The 13397-nt window shown below is 42.2% G+C and overlaps 1 protein-coding gene across 6 annotated transcripts in view; it reads left to right on the top strand.

Moving 5' to 3' along the window:
- POMT2 (protein O-mannosyltransferase 2) overlaps window positions 1–13397 on the top strand; it is a 32606-nt gene that overhangs the window by 1176 nt on the left and 18033 nt on the right. For 5 of the 6 annotated variants that reach the window (XR_012586782.1, XR_012586780.1, XR_012586781.1 and 2 more), the window contains exons 2-11: window positions 538–622; window positions 1429–1533; window positions 2681–2789; window positions 3651–3759; window positions 5169–5328; window positions 7916–8022; window positions 9005–9087; window positions 10201–10310; window positions 12376–12442; window positions 13317–13389. Coding sequence is in view for 3 of the 6 variants with exons in the window: in XM_074585365.1 (XP_074441466.1) it covers window positions 538–622; window positions 1429–1533; window positions 2681–2789; window positions 3651–3759; window positions 5169–5328; window positions 7916–8022; window positions 9005–9087; window positions 10201–10310; window positions 12376–12442; window positions 13317–13389 (1008 nt within the window). In the remaining 3 variants the exon portion in view is untranslated. The remainder of the gene's footprint in view (window positions 1–537; window positions 623–1428; window positions 1534–2680; window positions 2790–3650; window positions 3760–5168; window positions 5329–7915; window positions 8023–9004; window positions 9088–10200; window positions 10311–12375; window positions 12443–13316; window positions 13390–13397) is intronic. The other variant, XM_074585366.1, reaches the window with a different exon arrangement.

The raw sequence follows: 13397 nt of genomic DNA, 5'->3' as shown, positions 1-13397 counted from the left end.
GCCGTTGTCCCCGAGGAGCGCGCCCGAACTCCTCGCCTGCGGCCCGTTCTCAGTCACCCGCCCGCCCCTGCCTTGCCCGGCTGGGAGGGATCCGTGTGTGTCCCAGGCAGGATCTAGGATGGGATCCTGGCGGTGAGGGACACGGGGAAGCGGTGCGCTCTCTGCCCAGCTCCCGCCCCTGCTCTCACTGCGGCTCTCAGAACGTGTTGCAGAGCAGGGAGGCATTTTTTAAGGATCTGTGGGTTGCAGGCTCACTTTTTAGCATCTCTTAAGCCCAACCTGGAATCAGAAGGGCAGGCTATAGACTTTGGAGTGTTAATGTCAAACTCTTTGAAAAGGACCATGCTTAGAATGGCTGAAGCACTCTCCATGATTACCCAGCGCGTTTAATGCATTGTCTCATACAGAATGTATGGCACTAACCCTCTACGTGATGAAAAGCATGAGTAAAGAGACCTACATAGATTTTTTTTTTTTACTGTCTTCAGCAGTACAGCTGGTTGTTTAGTGGTTTGGTTATTTTATTTTTTTTTCCAGTTGGGATGAAACTCATTTTGGGAAGATGGGAAGTTACTACATAAATCGGACCTTCTTCTTTGATGTCCACCCCCCTTTGGGGAAGGTAAACTGCTCTTCTGTTAAGCGTTTTAGAATACATGGGAGTGGGACAACAAAAGTCTTCCCCATCCTTCTGGCTGAAGGATGTGATGGACACCAACACCTTTCCTAACTGTTGTTGCCATCGTGGTAATTTTTGTTCTCTACCCAGAGCCTCAGCTAGCATCTTTTTTTATTTATGAAAATGCTTTGAATATGTGAAAGGAAAACAGTATTGCATCTTGGGTACTTGAAAGGCTCGACATTAAAAAATGAACATGGCACTTACATGTTTTGGAGGAGATGTTTAATAAAAGACTACAGTTTAAAGGAACCAAGCAGTTCCTGATAGTAAATAAGACTCCTACCACAAAGGACCCTGAAAGCCTTCACATGCTATTCTGTAATCACAGAACTTGTACTAGCAACTGTGTGCAGTATCAATGAAGACACTGCCTCAGAAAGATTATCTTCCTTTCAGGCTGAGTCCCCTTAAACTATGGGAAGAGGGAGCTATGGGAGAATCTACAGAGACAGAATTCTCTCTGCTAAGTCTCACACCTGTTATTTCTCTTGAGCTTGCAGTTGTCCTTATAGTCAGCAGCCAAAGTCCTTTTGATCACTTCTGATTTTGCCTCTAGACAAAGGGCAATATGTATGCATATCAATTCTGTACATAAACTCTTGTTTGGATTATATATCTGAATTTAGTAGTTATCCTCTGGATCAGACTTAGCTTCTATAAAAATCTTACTTGCTGCTGGCTTGGATACAGATACTGCTTTCTCCAATGTGATTTCCCTGACCTGTTTTTTCACCTTTCCTCTTCAGATGCTGATTGGACTTGCTGGCTACCTTAGTGGATATGATGGTACGTTTCCTTTCCAAAAGCCAGGGGACAGATATGAGCAGCACAACTACGTGGGAATGAGAGGGGTAAGGCGCTACAGGCTAGTATCAAGCTGGTTGGCGCTCCCATGCTTTACACTATACAGTGTTATGTCATAAGAACAGCTCTCCCGGATCAGATCAGAGGTCTGTTTAGCCGCGCGCCTTGTCTTTAAGCTCCTTAGAAAAGTGTTATTGGTTGTATTGCAGATAAGTCTTAATATCTGGCTGTGAGAGGCCAGGTGAGAAAGTAAGGTGATTACTGAGGCCAACCCTTGCTGCTAATTAGTGGGACTACACTCATGAGTGGGACAGATACTTTGCCTGTTCTGCAAAGGGAACATTGCTGAGCTTGGGCTCCTGCTCACTCCATTGTGCCTGGCTGCTCTGGTGGAGAGCCAAGGATGTCAAAAAGCCAGGATCATTCCCTGCCACTTGCAGTTTGCTACCACCAGTGATAGTGAGCTGATGGAGCGGGGGCAGGGGCGGAATTACTATTCAGAGTGGTATTCTATCTGAAACCCTGTCTGTACTGCTCTCCAGGAAGACCAAGAGCCATAAAACTGACAGCAGATAACACGAGCCAAAAAAAACCCCAACAGTGCCCAATTGCTAGTACCTAGAAAGAAGGGTAAAAACTGGGAAGGTGTATTTTCTTGGTTTACTTTTCAGGCCTCCAGCAATTTGTGGGTCTAGATTTCCCTAAGCCAAAGGTGGGAGAAGTGCTAGAACCAGCATTGAAGAGAATAAATCTTGTTGTGATGCTGCTTTGTTTTATTTTGATTTCTGTTCTTCTTCCAACTATCCTCAGTCTCATTTATGTAGGGGAGGTGATACTGATCTGCTAAAGATGTAAGGTACAGGTACATTTTGTTCTTGGGTTTCGTATTCTGATATCTTGTTAAAAGAAGTTGAGTATGGTGGATGTGTAGCGCACCTGCTTGACATATCTTTTTATGAATATCTGATGTAGTCTAGCAAGAGAATGACCGTCTGTTGTTACTGACACCTCTAGAGACAGAATAGAGTAAGCAGCTGTCCTTCTCTGAACAGTATCTTTGCTCATTTGGCTTTTGTCTGATGTTCTTAGTGAGTCAGTTCAGCTACTGCGACACCTCCTGTTGTTGGTATGTGGATGTGGGTGCATGTTCACCGTGGGGAGCGTTATAACTTCTCCCGTGATCTTTTCCTGCAGTTCTGTGCATTCCTTGGCTCCTGCCTGGTTCCCTTTGCCTACCTCACAGTATTGGAACTGTCAAAGTCACTGCCAGCAGCCTTACTCACAGCTTTCATCCTTATTTTTGGTAGGTATTCCTGCTACAGCAAAATTGAGCAGTTTAATTGTTCAGAGAATTTAATTTCTGTATTAGCGTGTGTTACCTAGCCAGGGGATATTTGGGTTAATGAGAGAGATTCCCAAAAAACAAAGTAATTCTGCTTTATATATATGAGGCTTTTTAATTAGTGGTCCCCTTGAGAATTTTACAGTCTTGTTTAGTTGATAGGTACTTCTGTTATAACCATGACTGCAGTGTTGGACTACATTTCACCTCAATTTTAAGAATTTTTCTAAGATGGATGGTCAGGAATGATTTTGCTCACTAGTGAAATATTGATGTCTCCCATATCAATTACAGAGGTGTTTAACAGCCCACTGCATTACTGTGGAGGAGCTCACAGTAAGAAATTAATAAAGTTCCTTGTTGAATTGAGCCAAGTGGAGAAATTAACATTGCAAATGCAGTTACCCAAATTGGGGTTTTGTGAGGACACATAGATATTGAGGCATGGAGACTTAAAATATCCAAGTCATGTTAATTTTTTATAGGTAACACCTGAAAGATGACTTCTCCCGTAGCATCCTCTGGCACCATGTTGCTGCCTTAGTAGGTAGATCATTGCTGTCTGTAACGCCCTCCATCTGAGTATCTCAGCAGCACCTCCCAAATGGTGTTTCACAGATACTGTTGTAATGCCTGGTTTTTGTGAGTTTTTTTTTTTCATTTGGTACGCAAGTGGAAGTTGAAATGTTCTGATCTGCTCTTGTTTCTAAAATTTTCCTTGTTCCCTTTGTCTTGACTACACTGAGGAAACTGGCTTCCTGCAATTTTAGATACACTTTGGAACCGCAAGCCTTTTTGACACTGTTGTGTGACTGTTTGCAGATACAGGCTGTATTACTTTGTCGCAATATATTCTGCTGGACCCCATTCTGATGTTCTTCCTCATGGGAGCTGTTCTGAGTATGGTGAAATGTAACAGCTGTGCGGATAGGTAAGATAAAGATGATGATATTGTTAAACTATAGATACTCAACTTCGACGCAGATAAAGTACTAGAACATATCTACCACTTGGTAGTTTGGGTGAATGGCTGAGATCAGATTGTTTCAGGAAATTTGTAGATGAAAATGGCTCATGGTAGGGGAGAGAAAATTTTATTATAAGGATTTGTGAAACTAGGGAGAAAGTATCGTGGCTGGCGTAAACCAGGAGAGAGACTTAAATAGATTGTTTTAGCATGAAAGGAAATTTCAGCAGAAATAGTGTTTATGGGACTGCAGATCTTGACAATGAAGGTTATGGCTTTTTAAAACTTGACAAGCAAGCAAGCTAGTATGGACTGTTGTAGGTCAGAGGAGGAGGAATGAAGGGTGGTTGGAGCCTGTTCAAGGCTTTGCTCCTTAATGGCAAAAATATTAATTTGTTATCTCGAACCAGTCACTTTGGCTGGAGAAACACAGCTTATCTGTGACTTTGATCATGTAAGCACTTATAAAATCCTGGTAATTGAGGTAAATAGTGTAATTTGTTGGGTTTAGAGAAATTGGTACCAAAAATTTGAGAGAAATGTGGCCAAGGTGTTACTGAATAAAGCAGTTAAGTTGCTCAGGATATTTGCTGTAGACCCTTCCAGAGGGGGATGGTGATTTATAGGCGTTTGAATATTCTCATCTACAGCGCACACCCCAGGCAATGCACGCGCTAAGTCATAGGGCAGTGTTTGATCAGCCAAAATTAAAATTAAAAGCCAGCTCTAGCTATTGTGTTGCTTAGTGGGTCACAGGGATTTTGTCTAGCCAAAATACAAGCGTCAAGGCATCAGGAGTCAGTCAGAAAAGGGGTTTTAGTTCTGCTATCATCTTTTCTCGTCTTTTCTCTGTGGTTCAATTTTAGTTTAGTTTGTAATTTTTTTGCTTTTTGCTGCAGCTTTTGTTTGTGCCTTGGGTAGATATTTTCCACTATGGCCTTTCTGCTTTAGGAAAAGTAGCTGCTAATTGTCCATTCTCCCCCATGTCGTTAGCATTCCGAGAGATGTATGTTTGCATTTTATGGGGCAAAAGTCTGGTTTCTATTTTCAGACCTTCCATGTGTGGGACTTTCTTCGCACTAGTATTTCAGCTTATACCTGGTGTCTATGTTCCCTTCCTTAAAAGGAAGACCTATGGCTGCCCATGCTTAAGTGTTGGGACCTCCTGCATCAGGGTTATCCTTGAATCATTCGAAAATTAATGAAAACAATTACATTTGTATTCCTCATTGGCTCCTGAGAAGATGATGGAATGTAAGGTGGAATGGAATGTAATTTTGTGGGGTAGCCGATTTGCTCTTTGTTTTCCAGATTGCAGATACCCATTCAAGTAGCCATCGTTTATACACTGACCTGTTTCATCTGTCCTGCAGGCCATTTTCTGCCTCGTGGTGGTTCTGGCTGAGTCTGACTGGCGTGAACCTTGCTGGAGCAATGGGGGTAAAGTTTGTTGGCCTTTTTGTCGTCCTCTTGGTTGGCCTGAACACAGTCTATGACCTATGGGACTTGCTGGGGGACCTCAGCTTGTCACTGGTGAGTGTCAAAAACTTTTCTTTACATTAAGGGTTTCTTTGTTTCGTTTTGCTTTCTTTTGCTGTTGTAATTCTCCTAGTTATTGTCAACCGTGGAACTAGCTGAACACTGATACTCTGTTTGTAGCAAACAGGGGCATCTGAGGTGGATGATGATGATTAAAGGTGAAGGTTATAATGGAAAAACTATTGCCATATGTTTAAAAAAAACCCGTATGTGTCAGCGGGATATAATGTCATAAGAGCAGAGCAAAAAGGTTGTTGCTTTTTCTTGAGAGAAACTATTACCTTTCCAGTTGGATGAATTTTATTTCCGTCTAGGTTAAAAATGCTCATTGGGGATGGCCGTACAATGGCCCAAAACAAGATGTTGTCCAACACTGTTACATGACCTTCTGAGGAGTATGAGCTACCTGGCAGACAGGCATGTCTTGCAGCACCCAGTTTGCATAAGCAGTGCAAGCTCAGGTTCTCTTTGTGAGAGTAGGGGGGCACAGGCCGCATAGCAGTAGCATGCTATAGTCCATCATGAGTCATGGGCATGCTCTGCAACTTGGAGTCTCCGTAGCGAGTCCTGAGGGCGACAACCTGCTCAATTTTGCACACGTTTTGTTCTTACAGGCTCTAAGAAATTTGCTAGTGTGTTTAGGTGGCCTGTTTTAATATGTTGCATTTTATATTTGGGGCCTGTGAAATCTAATATTTGGAGAAATACCTTGTTGTACCCTTTGCTGTGTTGCAACCAGCGGGAAAATAAATTCTTCAAGCGCGTCTTTTAAAAGGTGTTCAGTTCTCCTCTTGTCTCAGCCTCTTCTGAAGCTTGAAAATTCTATATCTTTCATTTACTGTTTTTGTCCTGTTTGTCTCAAAAACAGTGGGGGCTTGGGGGGACTTTTTCCATTCCTGCTGTGTGATTTGTTTTCTCTGATTAATGTGAATCAATATGGGCTGCAAAGATGCAATGTTCCAGCTCCAGAGAAACACTTCTTGAGCAAAGTCAGTTAATTGCATTTGAAATGGAACAAATCCATCATGTCTAAGCTTTCTGCCAGTAGACAGCTGCACAGTGATTTCATTTGAGCTGCTGGCAGCAAAGGCAGCAAGCCCCTGAGTGTTAGAATATGTAAAGAAATTTACTCCAGAAGGTAGATGCTTTCTGAATAACTAACTATTTGGCAACCTTGGTGCTTGAGAAGAGGGGGGAAAAAAAAAAAAACAACAAGTGAGGATTAAACCCATGAATAACTTATCTCTGCATTTGTTAGGAAACTAATCATGATTTCTAGAATTCTCAGCTTATCTTGGTCCACTGTTCTGGTTTGCTCGATGCTGTCCTTCATGTACATTTTCTTTTTTGACTTTGCATTGAAGTCTGTAGTTAAAAGAAAACCTTTTCACAAAGATTGAGGCATCTTGTGGTCATTCTGAGTAGGGAACTGGAGATTAGTTCATATGCCTCTCTGCTGCATAAATTTGATTATGTACCATCAATCAGCATTTTTCCCAGTGCCGTTTTGCTCAAGTACTTGAGCTGAGCAACTGTTTCCTTTGTTGACTTCAGTAAGTTCTTAGTTTTGTAATGTGTTCATCTCTTTTTCCATTACTTCTGAAATCTTTGAATCTGTTATTAAGGGATGAAGGATGATTAGCTTAATGATTTTATGATGAGTACCACATAAAAAAATATGCAAGATGGCAAGTACATCTGCCTTCGTCTGCTTTGAAGTTAGGTATGGACATTTAGCAAACAATTTTTGCTATTTAAGGTCTTTTCTTCTCCCACAGCTGTTTATTACCCACCCCGTATTTTAGATTACTTGCTCTGCTACCAGCAGTGTCAGTAGGATGTGAATATGTAATTGTATTTTGGGTGTCTGTGTACAAACCACCTTTCGAAGGGTTTTAAATAAAATGCTCTGCTTTTGTGCTGAGGCAGCTAGAAACACCGGTTTTGCTGCTGACTTTTTTTGTAACTTCTGGCTGAGGAGCAGAAACAGAAGTTGGAGTGTGAGAGCATCCTTGCTAAGTGAGCTGGTTTCTGTGAATGCAACATATCTAGGTCCCCAAGAAGTCCTTATTGCAGTCATATTTGCATAGGGAAACTTGTTGGGAGAATTGTATCTAGTAACTTGTGCCCTCATGTCTTCATTTTCCCTTTTGCTTAGCTTTGACAGTTACTATTCTGGAAGACATCTCCTTGCTGTGATTTTGTGTCAAGATGTGTACCACTGATAAACAAGTTATGGTCCTTGCTTTCAAAGTATTGTCAATTGCAGCTGCCCAACCTTCTTTGCCAAAGTTAGGTACGCCCAAGATTTTTGAAAGTTAAACCCTCCTATTGCCTGTTTTTGTCTTCCTCCCAAGACCCTGAAATTTCAAGGTACCCTGGGTCCAGCTTTTGGAGATGCACAACAAGGTCTGCCTAAGCTTTTATTGCTCCCTAGGCCTTTTTGAGGTAATTTTGCGCCCTGCTGGGCTTGCTTGCGTGGTAGGCTTCTGCTGTAGGACCACTGCTCAGAGTCCTGTGAGGTAAAGAGTGGAGATATTCCTGCAGCTGCACTGTTTGATCCAGGTTGTGTTTGTTACAGGTCATGTTTGGGAAGCATTTACTGGCTCGTGTACTCTGCCTCATCCTGCTCCCGCTTGTACTCTACATGGCTATGTTTGCTGTTCATTTTACAGTATTAAATAAAAGGTATTTCATAATGTTTTCTCCAGAAAGAGTAATTTGTTTTTGCTTTGAATTAAAGGCTATTGATTATGAATTGCTTCATTTTCAGTGTCAGAAGCGCAGTCACAAGCTGTGTCTTTGTTAATTCCCTTCCCAGACTCCTACATTGTTTTTAGAAAAAGGCTCTGGCCAAGCTGGCAGTGAAACTGAGTTTGAGCTTAAGACTTTCTGAAATGCCAAGCAAGTATCCTAACCAAACTCTCTGTCTCGGTTTTTTTCCCCTCCTCTCTTTCCTGGACCTGAAAATGTCTCAACTCCATTCTTTTTATTTTTGTTTTTGTAATTAAAAAAGACAAAAAAGACATTGCATTCCTGAAAAATGTTTTGGCTGTGATTAAAAAAAAGAAAAAAAAAAAAAAAGTCTGAATGCACCCTGAGGGAGGACTCTTCCCTGAATGCCTGCAACCAAGGGACGCTTTTGATGTGGAAAGAGCACAACAACTAGCAAAATGGCCAAGTAATGTTTTTCCATATGCCAGCATGAAAAGATGAGGTGAATAAGCATTTCATCAGAAAAAAAGACTGTAAAATTAAATCTGTTATTTTTCAGTTTAAGCCAACTGGTCTTGCCACTACCCTCTTAGCAGAAATGACGCTTAAAGAGGCACAGAGAGAGGCTTTATTATATTTAACCTGGCAGTGGGTCAATGTATTTGCCATAAGAACACCTCCAAAGGTAGTTGATGGTGCTTTGTGCAGTGTCAGTGCCTATATTTTTGTGACCTCAAGTCCTTGCAGCTCTGGACAATTTTCTGCAAGACTGTTTGCTGTGATTCACAACATTAGAGGTGTGTGCATCTAGGGGAACTGCAGTCATTCTTCTCCTGATGCCATGTCTGGTTTTATCTTTTTCCTTTTGTAAAAACAATTTGGTAATGCATGATAGAGCTTTGTATGCCTGTTTTGCCGGACTTTGAAATGTCCCATTCTTTGTTCTCTTTTCTAGTGGTCCTGGGGATGGTTTCTTCAGTTCAGCATTTCAGTCCCAGCTGATTGGGAACAATCTTCATAATGTCTCCGTTCCAGAGTGTGAGTGTCCAAAGGAATAAACCACTCTGAGTGTTGTCAATGTTTATGGGGGTTTAAATAAAAACAGCATCTCCTGTGAGTCAGTGCAGGACAGTGCAGATTATGCCTTCGTGGTCAGATCCATGTTCTTCCTCTGTGCAGATATATTGACAGAAAAGAAGGCTGAAAATAACACCATGTTTAGTGCAAGGTCACTAGCTGTTTCATCATATTCCTTCTAGAGGGAGAGATGCCATTTTGAGGGATTTGACAGTTTTGTGTACATTCATCTTTGTATTTTTTGTCCTTTATGTTGCTTGAGACAACAAAAAGAGATTTACCCTGTTCACCTTAGGTTGGTAGGTGGTCAAATGCAGGATTTGTTTCCAAAATATTTGTAAATGAAAACTATCAACTTCGTTGTGACACAGCATGCCCCCGATTCAGCTGTATTGTATTCAGGCATGCATATGAATTTAGGGGAAAGATGGCTCTGTGGTCATTCAGGTTGGCTAGGCGCTACCGAGGCTTTAATGTGATTTAGCTTTTCGATTACATCAGCTTTTCTCTGGCTGTTCCCTGCTCCAGAGGTGCTAACTGGGGTAAAGCATCAAGTCCATTCTCCAAGACTGTGTTCTCCCACTTGTGTTGGGAGGCTATGAAGGAAGGTGTCTGAAGCCAGGGTGTCAGCTCCCCTATCTGATAGCTGAGCTTGTCTCCCTTCCCTCTTGCATTGCTGTAGGGGTTGGGTGATGGAGTGCTTCAAAGTAGTCACATGATTTTCAAACTTGATCATGTTTTAATTTGACCATATAGTCTTATGGAAAGCTATCTCAAACATCTCATTATTGAAATTACACACAAAGGAACTAGTACTTCTGTTTATGTTAAAAGTAGGTGGGACAATTTTAAGTGTTTCAGACAAATGTTATGTAACAATTTTACTGAATCGTGGTTGGGGATGGAAGAGAAGCTTGCAATGAGCTGTGTGTAGTAATGTGTCAAGCAGGAATTGAGCTTTCATCTGAACAATGCAAGAGAATGCATGGCTAATTGGAGCACTGCAGACTAGCTGGGGGAAATATTTGTAGGAGAGCTGCCTTATGCCTTTTTTCCACCTTCCTTCCCTTGTAGACTTGGCTTACGGGTCTGTGGTCACAATGAAGAACCTTCGGATGGCAGGGGGATACCTTCACTCCCACTGGCACCTCTACCCGGAGGGCGTGGGGGCTCGCCAGCAGCAGGTTAGTGTACAGCAGTAGTAGGGCCTCTGATTACAACCATCGACTCGCTTCCATTACACTTAGCATTAGGTGCTGTTGTGACAGGAGCTGTGTATTTACTCAACATCTGTTACCCTCTCAGTGCCACAGCTGTGCACTTGGCGTGGAAGTCTGAGTAAAAAGGATGCTTGAAGAGGGCAGAGAGTTGACTTACAGTAACAAGGCTTCACTCTAATAGCAAGACCACGCTCCGTGGATGGAGGCCAAGAGGACTTAAAAATAATTTTCCATAGTAAAGTACTGTTATTACCTCAAGGAAGGCTGTAGAACTTATGTTTAAAACAAATACATTACTTTATCTTATAGGTTTCATTGCTGTGTTTTAAAAGCAACAGAATAGGGCTGCTGTGTGTTGTTTTCACTCCTGCCACTGGCCTCTGTGACCTTACAGGAATTACTCTCCCTTTGTACCTTGCTTTCCTCATCTGTCACCAAAGAATTTCTAAGATTTTGCTCATTAAATTAGATATCTGTACATTCGTAAGCTAGCCATAATTAAACTGTCTGAACTCTCTAAGGGTTTTTGATTAAATGATTAAGCAATAAGTAAAAATCAGAAATCATGTAACTATCGCTAATTAAGTAGTACAAAAATTAAGTGAATTTCTTATTTTTGTCATCATCAAGCTTCACAAATCTTTGCAGCTTCTGCAGTTTTCCCAAGATGTATTTTGCAGTTTGCATGTTAGCGTCTAAAAATGGTTCTGAGCTCCTTCAAAGAAAGTTGCCAGAGAAAAATAAGTGCTTGTTTTTAACTCCCTTCAGTCTGTGTGGTGAGGAAGAAGTTTTCAGAAATGAAAACTTTGTCTCAATCTTCTTTTCCTGCTTTTATTCCCAACCACAACTTCTAATACTCTCATGTGACATTGTTTATTACCGTAGATGGAAATGTCACACCAAAACTGTCTCAAGGATAGGCAAAATTCAAGTACACAGCATGCTTTATGACACTAAAAGCAGGGAAAGGGGGTTTGGAGAGGACACTGATGGGAGTTTCCTTGAGGGTAAGTGGGAAAGGGTGGAGATTCCCTCCCTGTGCTCCCTGCTCTGGAGTTAGGATGAGTGTAGGGGGATGGGACAGTTTGAGGGCTGTGGAGAAGGGAAAGGAATTTAGAACTTGGAGGAGGTTTAGGGAGGAAAAGATGGAGGCAGTGATCTCTCTGCCTCCTTTCCCTTCCTCTCCTGATTATATACCTAAAGGTACAAGGTTCCACCTCCAGCTCTCCATTTTTCCCCACCCTCAGACACTTCTGTAAGTTCTGCCTCTCACCCACCCTCCGGGCCATCTGTTTCCACCTGGGTGGGAGGCACAGATCTGTGACCAGTCTAGGGCGCCACAGAGCAGGGCTTGCTGCTGCTGGAAGAGGAGAGTAAACAGAGTGGGCACAGTTTCTCATGCTGTTTGGGAAGGTTGCCCTCACAGCAGCACCCTGGGGCCAGGTGGTCTCCCCTGCCCATGGTAGGGGGGAGGTAGGAGCAGTTACACTGTATGAGTCTGAGCAGGCCGGTAAGGATTAGCTGGGTAGCATGTGCAGCTTTAACAGTGGATCCCTGAATCCTTCTTAACTTGCCTGGATCTTTTGGTAGAAGCGTTATGGTTGTCACAGGCAGCCCGTTGTCTTAAATCTCTACTGGTGATGACTGTATGTAAAGCCATCTCCTGGTTCTGGTACTGGTCAGTGATTATTCAAAAAGTTCAGGTTTGGATATCCTGTTGTAGAAGGAGCCTCTGAAGTAGGGTGAGAGGAGGTCGAGCCGTATGGTTGGAGGCTGTTACTCATGATGCATGTGAACTGTCATTAAGTGTAGTGCTTCTGAGTGTACGGGCTGTACGCTGAATAAAAGGTGTCATCTGGGTTAAGGAGTGGCCAGCAGCTGACTTTGCAGGGGGTGCTAACGTAAAAGCCATCCCAGGGTTTCTATGTTATTGGTGCATTCATTTGGGACTTCGATTTGCTGGTGAATGTGTGTCTGCTATCACCAGCTTTTCACTTGCTTGGTAAAATAATTTATCCTGTGCTTTCAGGTCACTGCCTACTTACATAAAGATTTGAATAACCTGTGGATTATAAAGAAACATGATTCGGATACAGGTAACAAATACCAGTAAAATGCCTTTTATAACTTCTGCTTCAGATTTTCGCTTAAATATTCCCTCCAGGGCAAAGCATCCTTCCTGTGTATGAGGGGAGGAGGAAGAACAAGGGGAATCTGTTTGTGTTTCCTGTGTTTTTGTTTTTTCTCCAGATTGTACAGCTGATGTAAATAAGCTTTTCTCAGCTGAAGGTTGCATTGACAACTTTTCAGCTGGGTTAGGGCTGCAAATAACAGAGAGGAAGGCTGCAAATAACTAATCTGAACTCAGTATTTTGTGGAATTTATTACTGTGGCTATGGGTGTGGGGGGAGTTGGGTCCTGGTACGTCCTGATACATTGTGCTCATGTGACTTGCATGAATGTTTGCTTGTGACAAGATAGAGTACTGGACATGAAGATCTATGGTTTGTACATACATCTGTTGTTTTAGAATATCATATAGTGTAGCTGAGGCATGTTTGGCAGTTTCCTTTCTTCACCTGCAGCATGTGTATATAAAAATTAACAAGAGCTGTCTAAACAACAAAAAAATTTGAATAACCTAGATACAACAAAATTATGATCAGTGTTTCAAGAGTCATTTTACAGTTCATGAAATAAATAAAAAAAATAAAAATGTAGTTTTGGTGTTCAGTTAGCCTGACCAGGCGTCCCCCTTATTTAAGGGCAGCATGTGCTGCTTGGGGCCACGTTCTTTGGCGTAGCCCTCGGGGCTGGTCTTTAATCTCGAGCAGTGGTTTACCACCAGGCTTAGAGTCGACACAGATTAGTTTGCCGTGTGTTGTCTGCTTGAGGCATGAGCATTCCCAAGAAACTAAGACCCTGATATGTTTGTCAGTGCATTGATATGATTAGTTTGCCTTCCTTCAGCAGATCTGTCAGACCCCTCGAGCCCTGTGGAGTTCGTGAGGCACGGAGATATTATTCGTCTGGAACATAAAGAGTAAGGAT

This window comes from Larus michahellis, chromosome 4 (assembly GCF_964199755.1).
Source record: "Larus michahellis chromosome 4, bLarMic1.1, whole genome shotgun sequence".
Taxonomy (NCBI): domain Eukaryota; kingdom Metazoa; phylum Chordata; class Aves; order Charadriiformes; family Laridae; genus Larus; species Larus michahellis.
The sequence above is the reverse complement of the archived record's forward strand: the minus strand, read 5'-3'. Positions and strand labels throughout refer to the sequence as shown.